Raw genomic sequence first — 16,182 nt, 5'->3', positions numbered from 1 at the left:
TATTCCGATTCGGATTATGCCGGTTGCAAAGTGGATAGAAAAAGCACATCCGGAGAGTGCCATTTGCTTGGTAGATCACTTGTGTCTTGGTCCTCCAAGAAATAAAATAGCATGGCTTTGTCCACCGCCGAAGCGGAATACATTGCCGCGGGTGCTTGTTGTGCACAAATATATACTTTATATGAAACAAACTTTGCTTAGACTATGGTGTAGTTCTAGAAAAAATACCTCTTTTGTGCGACAATGAAAGTGCGGTAAAACTTGCAAATAATCTAGATCAACACTCTCGCACCAAGCACGTAAATATTGCATTTTTTTTGTATTTATTAGGGTTTCGTCCCGTTCGCCCCGTTTGGCACTTATGTATATCTTGTCATTCATTCATGGGCCATTTACTGGAAACATTGGCAAAACACAAGAAACAGGGCAGGACAATATCTCTCACCCGCCGCGCTTTCTTCTAATCTGACGTACTGCGAAAATTCGTGTACCGTACGTGGCTAAAACATTCCATTTGCTTTTCGACTGTTTCTTCGGAGTTGAACAACCGGTTAAGGGCCCAAAAACACTCAAACAGCAGCTATGAAGTCGCCCAGGAGGAGTGTGTGTGTGTGTGAGAGAGAGAGAGAGAGAGAGAGAGAGAGGGGAAAAAGCAGCATGCATGGTGCGTGTGTTTCGTCCAGCTCCATGCATGGAATGCAGGGCGGCAGCGTGTACTCACTGGTCACTGCACTGCATTCCTCCTCTCCTGTGTGGTGCTCCTGTCCGTGCTGCACTGCAGATGAATCGTTCTGCTTCTGCATGCCATGCACCGCTGCACGCCAGTACGCTACAACATTCTTCCTCTGCTGCTGGCCTGAGCCCTGAGCCCTGAGCCCTGGGCCCTGAGCCCTGGGCTGGCTGCTGGCATGGCCTTGGCTTTCCTTTCCTTTGTAGGCAGGCAGGCAGGCACTCGCTGGATCATCTTTTGCTTTTGCTTTTGCTTTTGCTTGCTGCTGCCTTTTATATTTGTCGCGGGTCCTCCAATCCGGCAGCGGCAGCAGTGAGAGCTGAGAGCTGGGAGCTGGGCCGCCGTGCGCCGTGGACCGTGGTGGGGTGTGCTGGATCACCTCTCGATACCAGGAGCAGTACGTCGGAGGGACCTATTCTACTCCATCCATCCTCATCATTCTTGAAAAGAAGAGAAAGGAGCACCCCTGATCGCGACTCGCCAAGATCGGACCTCACCTCTTTCTCTCTCTCTCCCGCCATTGCATTGCATTGCATCGCCATCGATCCATGATTCACCTACCTAGTGAGTAGTGAGAAACCTTATTGGCTCGCCGGCCGGCAGCTTCACCTTCACTGCTAGCTCTGCTCTCCGATCCCGGCCGCGGCCGGCCACCCATGGCTCTCCTCATCCTCCTCCTCCTCCTCCAGCCCATCTGCTTCCTCTCATCTTCCTGCCTCGTCCTCGCCACTATTCCAACGCTAGCCAGCCAGGCCGCCACCCTGCTCTCCCTCAAGGACTCCTTCTCGCCGCCGCTCCCGCCGCAGCTGCGCAGCTGGACGCTCGCCAACTACGCCTCGCTCTGCTCCTCATGGCCCGGCGTCGCCTGCGCCCCCGGTAGCAACCGCACCGTCGTCTCGCTCGACATCTCCTGCTACAACCTCTCCGGCACGCTGTCCCCCGCCATCGGCGACCTCGCTGGCCTCCGTTTCCTCTCCGCCGCCGCCAACTCCCTAGCCGGCGACATTGCGCCCGCCATCGCCGCCCTCCGCGACCTGCGCCACCTCAACCTCTCCAACAACCAGTTCAACGGCACCCTGGACGCCGTCGACTTCTCCGCGATGCCCAGCCTCCAGGTGCTCGACCTCTACGACAACGATCTCGCCGGTGCGCTTCCCACCCTCCTCCCCGCGGGCCTCCGCCACCTCGACCTCGGCGGCAACTTCTTCTCCGGCACCATCCCGCCCAGCTTCGGCCGCTTCCCCGCCATCGAGTTCCTCTCCCTCGCCGGCAACAGCCTCTCCGGGGCCATCCCGCCCGACCTCGCCAACCTCTCCACGCTGCGCCACCTCTTCCTCGGCTACTTCAATCGCTTCGACGGTGGCATCCCGCCGGAGCTCGGCAGGCTCACCAGCCTCGTCCACCTCGACCTCGCCAGCTGCGGCCTCCAGGGCCCCATCCCGGCCTCGCTCGGCGACCTCACCGCGCTGGACACGCTGTACCTGCAGACGAACCAGCTCAACGGCACCATCCCGCCGTCGCTCGGCAACCTCACCGGCCTTAGGTTCCTCGACGTCTCCAACAACGCGCTCACAGGGGAGATCCCTCCCGAGCTCGCCGCGCTCAGGGACCTCAGGCTCCTCAACATGTTCATCAACCGCTTCCGAGGCGGCGTCCCGGACTTCCTGGCCGACCTCCGCTCCCTGCAGGTCCTCAAGCTGTGGCAGAACAACTTCACGGGCGCCATCCCCGCGGCGCTCGGCCGCGCCGCGCCGATCAGGGAGGTGGACCTGTCCACGAACCGGCTGACGGGGGAGGTGCCCCGCTGGCTGTGCGCGCGCGGGCAGCTGGAGATCCTCATCCTCCTCGACAACTTCCTCTTCGGGCCGGTGCCGGAGGGGCTGGGCGCGTGCCCGACGCTCACGCGTGTGCGGCTGGGCCAGAACTACCTCACGGGGCCGCTCCCGCGCGGCTTCCTCTACCTGCCGGTGCTCACCACTGTGGAGCTGCAGGGGAACTACCTGACGGGGCGGCTGGAGGAGCAGCAGCAGCAGGATGCCCCCGGCGCCGACAGCAGGCTGTCGCTGCTGAACCTGTCGAGTAACCGCTTCAACGGGTCGCTTCCGGCATCCATCGGCAACTTCTCGTCGCTGCAGACGCTCCTCCTCGGCGGCAACCAGCTGGGCGGCGAGATCCCGCGGCAGGTGGGGCGGCTGAAGCGGCTGCTGAAGCTGGACCTGAGCGGCAACAACCTGACGGGGGCGGTGCCCGGCGAGGTGGGCGAGTGCACGTCGCTGACGTACCTGGACCTGAGCGGCAATCGTCTGTCCGGCTCGATCCCCGTGCGGCTGGTGCAGATCAAGATCCTCAACTACCTGAACGTGTCGTGGAACCTGCTGAGCGGCAGCATCCCGCGGGAGCTGGGCGGCATGAAGAGCCTGACCGCCGCCGACTTCTCGCACAACGACCTGTCCGGGCGCGTGCCGGAGAACGGGCAGTTCGCCTACTTCAACGCGTCGTCGTTCGTGGGCAACCCGGGGCTGCAGGTGGTGAATCCGAAGCAGCAGCCGCCCTGGGGAGGGATCGGCGGGACGACGCAGGAGCAGCAGCCGGGCTCTGGCTCTTCGTCTTGGTCGGCGGCGGTGGTGGGGCGTCTGAAGCTGCTTGCGGCGCTGGGCCTCCTAGGCTGCTCCGTGGCGTTCGCTGCGGTGGCCGTGGCGACGACGCGCTCCGCCATGCTCCGTCGTCGTCGGTCGTCGTCGAGCCGGCGGTGGCGCATGACGGCGTTCCAGAAGGTGTCGTTCGGGTGCGAGGACGTGGTGCGGTGCGTGAAGGAGAACTGCGTGGTGGGTCGCGGCGGGGCCGGGGTGGTGTACCGCGGGACGATGCCCGGCGGGGAGTGCGTGGCGGTGAAGCGGATCGTGTCGGCGGAGGGCGGAGGGTTCCAGGCGGAGGTGGAGACGCTGGGGCGGATCCGGCACCGGCACATCGTGCGGCTGCTGGCCTTCTGCTCGGGGCCCGAGGCGAAGTTGCTGGTGTACGAGTACATGGTGAACGGCAGCCTCGGGGAGGCGCTGCACCACCGTGACGGTGACGGTGCTGGCGTGCTGGCGTGGGCGTCGCGGCTCCGCGTGGCGACGGAGGCGGCCAAGGGGCTTTGCTACCTGCACCACGACTGCTCGCCGCCGATCCTGCACCGGGACGTCAAGTCCAACAACATCCTGCTGGACGCGCGCATGGAGGCCCACGTGGCGGACTTTGGGCTGGCCAAGTTTCTGAGCGGCAACGGCAGCGGCGCCTCCGAGTGCATGTCCGCCGTCGCCGGATCCTACGGCTACATCGCACCAGGTACATCACCTTGTTTTATCTGTACGTCGTCGTCCACCATGCATATGCATCGTACCTCGTACGTCCCGTATACTGGCGGAGTAGTAGCAAGCATCGTTGGCTTATTGCCAACTAGCAAGGCGACATGCATGTGGTTTGTGGATGCACGATCATGTCGCAGCCGCAGATTAGATCGATCATCAGAGCAGAGGTAGTAGTGAACTAGGGACCGTGACGTGATGGTCATGGGTCATACATAGCTGTGCATCCTCCCTCCAGAGTCCAGACTTGAGTACCAGGAGTGTCCTAGGTATGCCAATGCATGCATGGTCCAGCAGCCGTTGTCTGCATGCACACGAATCGATATCCTCTCTTGTCGCTGTGTAGTACTAGTAGTACCAGTAGTGTACGTAGTAGAATATGGAACCCTGCCTGCCAAAATCCCAAAACACTGCAACTCCGATGACGATGAGGCGATGATGATGATTCGACGACGCAGGGAGGAGAGCTCCTCAAAGGAAGAGCTCGCTTTGCCTTTGCATGCCCAGCACCAGCACCAGCCATCCTCTTTTTTACTACTTTTGCCTCTCCACTGATGAGACGCTGCTCCCTGGCTCGGAGAATGAACCCTATCCAGCTGGAGTAGCTTTTTGACTGGACTAATCATGCATGGTTACTCGCCGTTATACGAGCAGAGCAGCCACCACATCTTTTAATCGAATACTGTAACTGCATGAGAAAAGCAAGTCACATGGCCACCATCAACAACGTATATATGTAACTAATCATGATGCATATATGCCTGCCATGCCTGCAGAGTACGCGTACACGCTGAAGGTGGACGAGAAGAGCGACGTGTACAGCTTCGGCGTGGTGTTGCTGGAGCTCATCACAGGTCTGAAGCCGGTGGGCGAGCACCTCGGCGACGACGGGGTGGACCTGGTGCAGTGGGCGCGCGCCCGGAGCTCATCGGCAGGCGGCGGCGTGCTTGGGCTGCTGGACCCTCGCCTCGGCGGCGACGTCCCGGTGGCGGAGGCGGCGCATGTGCTGCTCGTGGCGATGCTGTGCGTGCAGGAGCACAGCGTGGAGCGCCCCACCATGCGCGACGTCGTCCAGATGCTGCAGCAGGCCAGGCACGCGGCGGGGCCATCACTTGCTGCTGCCGCCACCGTGCCACGGCAGCATCAGGAAGGATCGGCGGTGTCAGCCCCTTAGCAATCGTCCTACGCATATGCATGCATGCATCGATCGATCGATATGTACTGTACGTACTACAGTAGCTATATAGTGGAGTAGTATATCTGATCTGGCCTCAGTCGAGTGATCCAATCAACTCGCCGACGCCGACGCCGACGACGACAACCGGCCGGCCCAGCGCCATGCACAACCTGACATGCATGGTGCAACGGCTTCAGGCATGGCACATCCTAGTCGATCTCCTAGCTAGTCCTGCAGATGCAGGGTGCAGAGTCGGGAAGTCGGCATTATCGCTCCCTGCCACTGCCATGCATGCCGCATTAATGTCCCTGTCAACACTAAAACCAGCAACAACAGCGCTTTTGTCGAGTGTCTCTCTCTCTCTCTCCCTTGCCAAGTGTTCCGGATCGGATGCTCAAAGCACGCCATTTGCATTGTGAAAACCATAAGACGAAGGTCAAGATCAAACGGACAGGGATTAATAACTTTCCCCCGCCTCTTTCCTATTTGCTCTTTGAGGCGTCGCACACGCCACCGAAAGTCTCTATATCCAACGGTTCATCGCCGTCCTGCTCTCACCGGCCAATTCTTCGCCATCTCCTCCATCTGGCCCTGCTCACACCATCAGGGCGCTTAAAATCCAGCCCACCTCGCACCACATCGTGGTATGGCATGGCGCGGCTTGAGCTCGTGTACGTCACGCTCAGCCACGCCACGGCTCAGCTCGACGCGCGCACATGTGGCACATATAAACCATCTATTTGAGTTGATTTAATATTTAGTCAAAATCTCACACATAACTAAGAACTAATGTACCTAGCATTTTAATATGGGTCTTATATTTTATTTGATTTAATTGAAGTAATAATGGCGTGAGCCTAATTAAATCCAACATTTCCCACCAAATTATAGGGCATATATGGAATGATCTTAATTCTTTGCTCTTTGATATACCAATGTCTCAATTGATACTGTTAACTTGAACATCCACCGATAACAGATGTTACACTTCTTCACAACTGAACAATGGACTATACCTTGAATTTGACAATTTTGTGCGAAACAAGTTTCACCTAATTAAGTTCTTTACTTATACTAGGCTATCAAAAGAATCCCATGTAGTTGGAGCATATAAGTCAAATTCTAGGGTCTTTGAGATATATTATCCAAATCTCAAAACCTATGACTAGAACTCTAGAAATCGAACTCATATATGCGTGGTTCTCATAAATGGTGTTACGTAGGATAACATCTCTGCTTCAATAAGACACTTGGATCACATTTAGGTATAAACAGACCTGCCGCGCAGAACGGGAGAGAAGTGCATCTTAGATGACATGGACCTTGTTAAGGGTGAAAGCCCTAGTTTGGTTTTGGATAATTGATGAAACCTAAGCACTAACCTTTGTCATGAGTGATGATATGAGCTAGGTTGGTGCAATCCAAGTGAGGAGCATGGTGACACTCAAATGGTGATGTTGATCACATGAAATGATGAGATGGCCACATGTGATAATGATCAAGTGCTCAACTTGGAAAAGAAGAAAGAGAAAAACAAAACCCTACGGAGATCAAGGCAAAGGTATAATTAGGGATTTTGTTTTAGTGATCAAGACACTATATAGAGTGTGATCACATTTAGGATAGATGGGCATACTATTAAGAGGGGTTCTTAACTAGACAATTCGGTCATCTAGTGCCACTAGGTGTTGGACTTCATGCATTGTATTTAGGCCTAGTGCACATCAGAGAGCAAGCAAAAATATTTATGGAAAATGTTTTGAGAGATGCTAACTTGGCTCTAACATGTTTTGAGAAAACAATTTAAGAGTTAGCATCGCTTTCAAAGTAGTGTTAGACTGCTTGTGGATCAAATCGAGAATAAAAAATGCAGCTAACAGAGGTTTTTGCCTTGGGGTGGTCACTGCCATGGTGAGGCGGTGCACCGCCCAGGCTTGTCCGGTGCCCGCCTGGACATGTCCGAGAGCAGCAGCTATGAGGTGGTCATCGAATGTGGGAGAACCGCCTAATCTAGTACCTCCCAGGAGTACTTGTCTACTATTAGACACTAAGTACTCAAGAGAGGACACTAAACTATGCAGTTCCATCGAGTACACCCCAAGGGAGAACTCGAAAATCCACATTTTTCATCAGGGTCATAAATGAGAGATTAAAACTTACAACATTCTTAAGTCATTTCTTACATCACTTTATTACAGTAGTAGAATATTACCTCAATTGATTATAACAGCGGGGTATAACAATGTTATCAGAGTTACACAGGAAGCAAAGATTAATTTAATGACATGGTGGAGCATTAACATAGTGGACAATTTATACAAGAGATGCTAGCAGATTTTACATCTTTTCTTATAAAAAAACCTTTAGTGAGAGTTATAAATAAACACTACGGTCGTAGCGGGAAAGGAATCCTCTCTGAGCCCACTAGAAGGTTTCCACACACAAGAGTCAGCTCTACGTATCCTCCGGTCACCTGCATCAGGAGGAATAAAACCCTGAGTACTCGATTGTACTCAGCAAGACTTACTCGACAGGAGGAAAATAAATGACTCCAAGGATATGCAAGGCTATCTGGCTTATGGGTTATTGCATCTGCAGGAAGCATTACTAAACGTGCGTCCTTATAGTTAATTTTATTAGCAGTCATCATTAGTTCATTAACTAACCATTCTATGTAAGCACCTATGCTACTTTCAAGCAGGTGATGAGCAATCAGAACTATTTTACCATCTTTCATATTCCAGTTTTTACTACGGTGCTAGACCATAGCTAAGTCGTTACCGTCTCACAGAAATGGCGATTTGCGAACCAATGTATCCCAGTTGGGTACCCTAAAACACACGCCCCATTTGTACCCCATGCACAAACAAGACCAACCCATTCCACTTCTATCATAGGGTCTAGGTCCCCGTCCAAACTTAGACTCTAAGCCCTCACACTTGAGACCCGGTCTCAGTATGGTGCTTAGACCTCCACCTTTTCCCGTCTCCAATCAGTCGGTCCAGAAAGAGCCTGAACCCGCGACAAGAGCGTAATAAGCCTTCCCGCTTTCATAAGCAAGTATGTACTCAGGATAATAAGTCTGTGACCTAACTACCATCCACAGCAACAGATGGTCCTCAATCGACACAGGCGGAGCAAGTGCAATCCAGGCCTCGTTTGAATGCCTAACCAAGTCCAAATCCAAGTACCATTCAGCTCGATCTCCAATTATTATTCATATATATTCCACGTGATAGTAATATAATAACAACAATAATATCTTTCATATCTCTCGCGAGTGACATGTAATCACTCGACTTCTACCGGGTCCTATAGCATAGCAATCTACACAATCCTGACATACTAGTATGACTCATAGGATAAGGATATATATATCCAAGTGGTTTTCATTCAACTCCTTAAAACTTAATGCACAAGTATAAAATAAAGTGCAGAATAATAGGGGTTATGCACCGGGGCTTGCCTGGGTAAGATATAACCAAAAGTTATCATTCCATCATAGTGACACAATCATCAAGGCACCATCTTTTCTGCTACTTCAGTCGACTCCATGATCCATCATTGTTCCTATTATGATATACGTGGATACAACGTAGAGACGCAATTAATCAACGATAACCGCAACTCTTAAATATATGATTACGCTTCGCAAGCTAACGAGCTAGATTTTATGACTAACGTACTGGTCTACATATCCACATCGTCAAGTAAGGCTTTGTCTCTAGAAAAATATTTTAGTTCTAAAATCCTAAGGTGTTTCGACATTTTATTGATTAAACATATATTTTTGAATTATGGCTTATTTAGCTACCTTAGCAAACTAATTATTACGGAGCTACAAAAATTACAGTGAGCACCTAATAATATGAGGAATTTACTGTGAAAGTTTCAGAGCCAACACTATCACTAATTTATCACAAAGATTCCTACAAGTTTATATCTTACAATATTAAGCATCATAAATTAATTAGATAACTCCTGTAAATATTATAAAACTATGTGAACAAAATATACTAGCATATAGATCATGATTTTAGGAACCTAACAAATTGGTTTCACAATTTTTGGCCAACTACATAAATTTATATTGTATTTACAAGTTTACCTTAGAAAGTAAATTAGAACATGCTTAGAAAGGAAAAAGGGCCGGCAGCAACCCTATCTGGCCCGACAGCCCAGCACAGCACGGCTGCGCGCGCATCGTGGCGGCCCAGTACGGCCCAAGGCCGAGGGCACCCACGCGCGTTGGCTGTTTTGCAGAAAGGCCCCCAAACTTTCAGAGATTAATACAACTACTATGCGTACTATTCCTACCGTCAGTAACTTTGCAACTGTTGACACAAAAATGTGGCGATGTGATCAACACACAGTATGTCGAAAGATCTAAATGGAACAAGACCAGAGATCTGCTTGGCGTCAATATAGAACCAGCTAATTCTAAAAACCCAACGACATGCTAATCAATTTAACCTACAATGAACAAGGAGAGAAAATTTTATCAGTAATTTAAGGTGGAACATGTCGGTGTTGCACCAAACAGTTCCAAATGTACGGCTAGATAGCCGATTCAATGAGGCTATCAACTAAATAGTCTATATCTAGCGTATCCATGAAACAAAGATCTTTAAATCAAGGATTATCGGCTAATATTAAATGATAATGATACGAATCAAAATAACTGATGCTCATGGAACATCAGAAAGCATCATCGGCTAAATGGAACATGATTGATATAAAGCGTTGAGCCAATAAGTTTGATGAAAAGAGTATAACATGCGAAAAATCGACTATCTAATATAAATGATTGTACAAACAGTTTTGAGTCTAATCTATTATCATCAACAGTGGGGTTCGATCGGATCAATACAACTATGATAATGATCAGATCGATGCGGAATTAAGCCATCAATTATAAGATTTGAAGCATGACCCGATCAAAGGACGACCAATTAAAATGATATGATGCCGATCTATCTCTATCTTAATTGGGTGATTTTGTTATAATTAATAAAATATTAATTAATTATAGCAAAATCAATAACGGGTGAATCAACCAAAAACAGCAAGGAAAATCTCACTAATCTTAGCAGATTCGATAACTGGTGATATTATATTAAACAACAAGTTATTTAACACTAGATCAATAACTTTGATCTATATTATGATTCGTAAGAGATCAATCAGCTGATGCAGCCTTATAAACTATGGTACAGATCGATAACTAACTTATATTATAGCTCATAAAAGATCAATTAGCTAATGCAGCTTTACAAGCACAATACAAGTCATGACGGTACTCACATGTAAGCTGGAGGTCGATCAGTCGATGCAGCCCTGTTTGCTGAAGAACTCACCAAGATCTACAATACTCCTACTCCTAATGCGATGGCGAAAGCTAGAAAGATTGTATTGATTGAATGTTCATCCTTTTTTATAATAACCAGGGTCTAATATTTATACCCGGAACCTAAACATGAATTCTACTAAAATACGACTCATTACAATTCTTGGAATAAAAGAAAACTTTCTAACTTGATAATAACCTGGACCCCAATTTTCCTTATTTGTAGAGTCCAACACATCTTCCTGACACCACTCAAGTATAGCCTATTAACGCCATCTGCTGATGTCATCCATAAAATAGCCGATTCTGACATCACATCTAAATCAGCCGATACCGATTCACATCTAATCGATTCCTTGATGTCACAATCCTGGAAGATTCGAGTTTCCGCGTTCTTCTTCCCAAATTTTGGTGTAAACACATGCCCCCCAATTTTGGGATAAAAACAATTTTATTCCAAAATTCCTATTCATCTGTTCACCGTGTTGCAATCACTCATTCCAAAATAAACGCATGGCTCCTGATCTCTCAAGCCAAATTCTATATAATACCCCAACAGTATCATTTCTAGCTTGCTCGGCCTACTTACTTTCCCCTTCTTTCTCGAGCAAACTTCAACAGTCAAAGCCGCCACCGCCAAAGCCTTAACCCTAGCAAATCCTCTGTTCTACCAAACTACCATTCAAATAACCTTTCTCAGATTCAGATCCATTTTGGCTATAATGGCAAGCAGTGACCACGTTCCTGAGATACGCCTTCAAACTTCTGCCTTTCAAGTGTTAGCCGCTACTCTATATTTTCCTTTTTCTTAAATTCATCTCAACTGGTTTCTAGGAAATGAGGAACGAAATTTTGATTCCATCGGATGTTGTTCCTAATGCCTATTATCTTGGACCCATGGCTGACCCTGATCCATCCGATTTCATCAATCAAGAAACCAATCGGACCCCTTTCAAAAAATCTACAGTAGATTTGTCTTCTTGAAACACCAAAACTCTTTTTAGAAACTGACCCAAAATGCCTAAGGGATAAAGGGATTGGTTCCATAGGGTATCAGAGAAAAAGGCTAGAGATTGAGAAATTTATGACTTGAATCAATGCCTGACACTCTCACTATCTGGATTGAAGAGGAATGGCTCACTTCTGATTTCTGCATCTTACTTTTGGTCCAACACTTTGAATGCTTTTGTCTTTGGTCACGGTCTAATGACCATCACTCTGGCCGATATTTACATGTTGACAGGCCTTAGAATAACAGGATCAATGCAACCCTATGATTTCTTAAGTGCTAGGTCCAAGAAATTAGCCAAAATATCAGACTACATAGGATAGGCAAGCTATATTTTTTGAACCATATTGGGGATGGATCGATTGTTGATGAAAGAGGGCATGTAGCTTTCCTGAACATGTGGCTAAAAAAATTTATCTTTTGTGGGTCATCTTATGGACCAACTTATAATTATAAATACATGGGAGAACATCTAGCAGCCGACAATGAAATCTCCCTTGGAAAAATATCTACTGGGGTCTGCTTATCACCTGATGCACCAAGTATCTGTTCAATTACTAAAAAATGAACCAGTGCATACCATCAGTGGCCTTTGGTGGTTAATACAATTGTGGCTGAATCTGTACATGCATAAAATTGTAAGACCCAATCTCAGGAATATGAGCTTTCCTTTTTCTAACTTTGCTGAAGATTATAAAGGAAAAGAGGAAGAACTCGATAGTGTATGAATTATGGTGAAGCTGCATCAACCATAACAATTGCTGTTAATATAGGCCACCTTTTAAAGAAATTTTTCAGAGGGTTTGATGCAAATATCTTGACTTGGCTGCCTTATGATGAGGATGAAGACAATAAACTAGTTCTGCCAATCAAATTTTGGTTTGAAACGGGTTGCTTAGATGAAACAGCTGCTGTAATTTTTAGTTGTATTATCAAACCCTATGTACTGCCAGCCGAATTTCGCCATGGCCATGGTAAAATGGCTACTAGTTCTTTTCTCCTAGATAACCTCCCAACTTATGAGTTCTATAACCCTTCTTTTGTGGCCCGTCAATTCGGCCTTGGTCAACTATCTCCTCGGCTATTCTTTGGGAACACTCTGAAGCCAAGAGAAGGTATCAGTGAGATGATGGAAGCTTCTAGAATTTTTCAACTGGGATCAGACCTTCCTTCTCTTTGCCTGCATCAATGGACAAGAGCTACCTTCTCCTTAAATCTGTTTGATTCCTGGTAGAAAGAATGACACTCTCACATCTTCTACAGTCCAATTCATCCCAACTGTTTAGCTTTGGATGAAGAATTTGCTTCTGATAGTGAGGTAATTTACTACTCTTTTTTTTCTTTTAGAAGGATTATCTAATAAGTTCTCTTATAAATTCATCTAACAAACTCTTTTGCAGGATACTGAATTTGATCTGCTAAGTGTGGACAGGAAAGGGCATCCCATAGTATATTATCCACCATGTCCAGCCTCAAGAATGGGATCAACTACACCCACTCTGAAAAAGTTGATGAAAATCCTAGCTGCCCCAACAATACTCACATATTAGTCTTCAAAACGCATGGCAACCCTAGGTGTAACTCAGAAAACCACCACCGAAAAGAGACTTTGCAGAACAAAATCATCAATTGCTCAGGTAACTTAACTTATTTTCCCTCTTAAGATGATATCCAACTTCTAATTCAATCCCTTTCTTGCAGCCATCGACTATTGCATCTCAATCTACCTTGGGTGCCGAATTGTTGTCCTAGGCATTTGAATCGGCGTCTACCAACCTCTCATCGGCTAATCCCCCTAAGAAGCCGATTACAACTAAAATAATTGATGCTTCTGACAGACCCAAAACAGCAGAAGATGAGAACCTTTCTACTTCACCTCCTGATGCTACCAAGGTATATCCTCAAGCCTTTTAATCTTATGTAATCCTCACTCTTCTCTAATCAGTCTCCTTTATCAGACACCACCTGAGAAAACATCTGCACAAGAGCAAAGGTCTAACATTCCAACAGTTGAAGATGATCCTATTGATGCTGATACACAAACCATTGATCCTCCAACTTAGCAAATAGTCAATGGTAATAAATTCATATGCTTATTCTTGTCCTTCTATAACAAATATAAACCAAAAAACTTCTTGATGCCTACAGACACTAGCATCAAAAGTCCAGAGCTGATTCAACCAAATATTGAAAAAGATGTTGGCACATCATCGGCTGTTCCTTCTCCTCAACCAGAGCTTCTTCCAGAAAAGGTACTGTGTCCTCCTCACCATTCATCTCATTGTCAACTTATTTGCCATTTCTAATAAGATTCCTTTTGTTCACATGTAGGCACTTAATTCTCCAGCTCTGAGCTACTCCTTCACCTTTGAAGAATACATAGATGAAAGTGAGATTAGCTCATTAGCCATCTCTTCCCAAGAGACTTTATCAGATGAAACCAAAAATCGGCTAAAAGACATGCTACTAATGCTCGAGGGAAATATAGCCAATTTGGTCTAGGATGCAGACCCAATGAGAAGAATCTTCTTGGCCATCAAGGATAATTTGACCCCAAATCTTGCTGACGCCTTGATACCTATATCCAATATCGAAGACCAGGCTCCCAAGGTGAAAAAGGCTCAAAGTTAATCTGATTGACCATGAAGCTTTGATGACCAAAAAGAATTCTAATAAATAGGAAGCCAAAGAATTAGCACAACTGATCGACAATTTGAAGAACTCTTCTTCCAAAATTGAACCAGAACTAAATCAGCTGAGGGTTAGACGTGCTGAGCTTGAAAAAGAACTGGAAAGTGTGAAAGCCACCATCAAATGTCATGAGTCCAACTTGATTCAGATCCCCAATGCTATCAAACTAAAGAAACAAGAAATGCTGACCAAGGTAAAAAAAGGCAAAGCTATTCGTAGCAGTCTTGAGAGCAATCATGGATCAGTCTAAGAACATAAACGACAAATTTTAGAAATTAATGCTATTCGGCTGAAAGCACTACGAGCAATTCATGATGCTCTTAACTTATAATTCACATTCCAGTATCTGTAGCACATAAACCTGATGATAATTGTACTTTTTGGTTTGGCTAGAAGAGCCAATTTGAATTAGCCGATTCCTATTTCTAACTTTACTCTAACTTAACTGAATCTGAAAACAACTTTTATCACAAAACCCTTCAAACTCCTTCTCAGTCATCAACGCCGTGTTCCCCTTAGTATTAATGAAGTAGCGCTTCCCCTTCCATTAATTGGGGTTGCTTTCACACGTCCCAAGATATCTACCGTCTCGCCTTTGTGGCTATAAATACCAGTCAAGGGCTTCGGCCTCAAACACATCTATATTTGCAACTGCTCTCATTCCCTTACATCCTTCCATCTTCACAGACCCTGTAGTAGTTTCCTCTTCTCCTCCCAAGATCTAACATCACCCATGGCTGGCGAGGACAACCATGGTAAGTGCACGACAGAAGATCTCCCAGAGGAGGAGATGTCAGTGAGCCAGCGACTCCACCGCATGAGGTAGGACCAAACAACTCCTGCTCCTATCAATAGATCACCTTCTGACATGTCTACAGGTTTGTCTTAAACAACAGGCTTCCTCCTCCTCCTCCTCTCAAGGCCGGTGAGCCCTCCAATGCTGCATCCGCCGCCATCCCTGCGCCAGATTCATCATTGGACTCCTCCAACTCCTACACCAACGATGACGCCCAGCGCTTCCTCCAAGAATGGAGGGCAGCCAAGGACCATTACTCTGAGGCAACTCAAGAGAATAGTCAGCTTGAGATCCACCTTGAGGTCTCTCAAGCCGCCCTCCTCGCCGCTGAGGAAGAAACCAACGCCGCCCGGGTGCAGTTGGCTGAGTCCAACGCCATGGTGGCAGGTAAGATGGGTTCCAAGAAAACCTCTGTTCTTATTTTCTCTACCTTTGTCTTGATAGTTTCTTTGTTTCTGTGATTGCTAGCCCTAACGATGCAGTTGGAGAACCTCCAACTGGCGGCGAACGCGGTTACGGCGGCCGTCAACGCCCATGGCCCGTTAGTCATCAACCGCCTGCACGACGTCCTAGCGTGTGCCCAGGAGATCACTTTCCATGGCGTCCATCATGATGCAAACAGTGGCCCTGGCCGCGGCATAGGTCCAGACCAAACACGAGCTCCGCACCATAGAGCCGGGCTTCTTGATGGCCGATGATCCCGACATGCACGATTTGATCGATGACTTCAACAATGCGGCTATGGCCATCGTGGACATTACATCCGCTTAGGATGTGATTAATAAAGTTTTTGATTAGTTTGTACTAGGAACAAACTATCAATGTATAAAATTTCTGCTTCTCTTTATGAATGTGTTTCTGAATCTACTAAAATATAAACCTGATTGTCTTTGTGTTTGTTTTTGCTCTATAGACGATACATATTGTATCGGCTTTTCCCCTTAGGGCTGATTTTTGAACTAAAGGCGATACCCTCCTGGTACCGGCTATTAGAGCCGAAGACCAAACAAATTGGCTATCGGTATTAATCTAAACGCTAGGATAATACTTCTTTAGGAATTTTTCATTGATTGCTCTATTAAATT

The 16,182-nt window shown here is 47.4% G+C and overlaps 1 protein-coding gene across 1 annotated transcript; it reads left to right on the top strand.

Annotated features, from left to right (window-relative positions):
- Nucleotides 1–1,180: 1,180 nt before the first annotated feature.
- LOC136513052 (leucine-rich repeat receptor-like serine/threonine-protein kinase BAM3) lies at nt 1,181–5,553 on the top strand. Its single transcript, XM_066507052.1, has 2 exons — nt 1,181–4,057; nt 4,854–5,553. The coding sequence occupies exons 1-2, from the start codon at nt 1,387–1,389 to the stop codon at nt 5,249–5,251; spliced, it is 3,069 nt and encodes a 1,022-aa protein (XP_066363149.1). The 5' UTR covers nt 1,181–1,386; the 3' UTR covers nt 5,252–5,553.
- Nucleotides 5,554–16,182: the final 10,629 nt, after the last annotated feature.

This window comes from Miscanthus floridulus, chromosome 16 (assembly GCF_019320115.1).
Source record: "Miscanthus floridulus cultivar M001 chromosome 16, ASM1932011v1, whole genome shotgun sequence".
NCBI lineage: Eukaryota > Viridiplantae > Streptophyta > Magnoliopsida > Poales > Poaceae > Miscanthus > Miscanthus floridulus.
This window is presented reverse-complemented; position numbering and strand designations above follow the sequence as displayed.

Bases quoted from the DNA above. Each gene is read 5' to 3' on its own strand.
- LOC136513052 (XM_066507052.1), top strand. From the start codon at position 1,387: ATGGCTCTCCTCATCCTCCTCCTCCTCCTCCAGCCCATCTGCTTCCTC. The intron at 4,058-4,853 runs GTACATCACCTT...CCATGCCTGCAG, and splicing joins CTACGGCTACATCGCACCAG to AGTACGCGTACACGCTGAAG.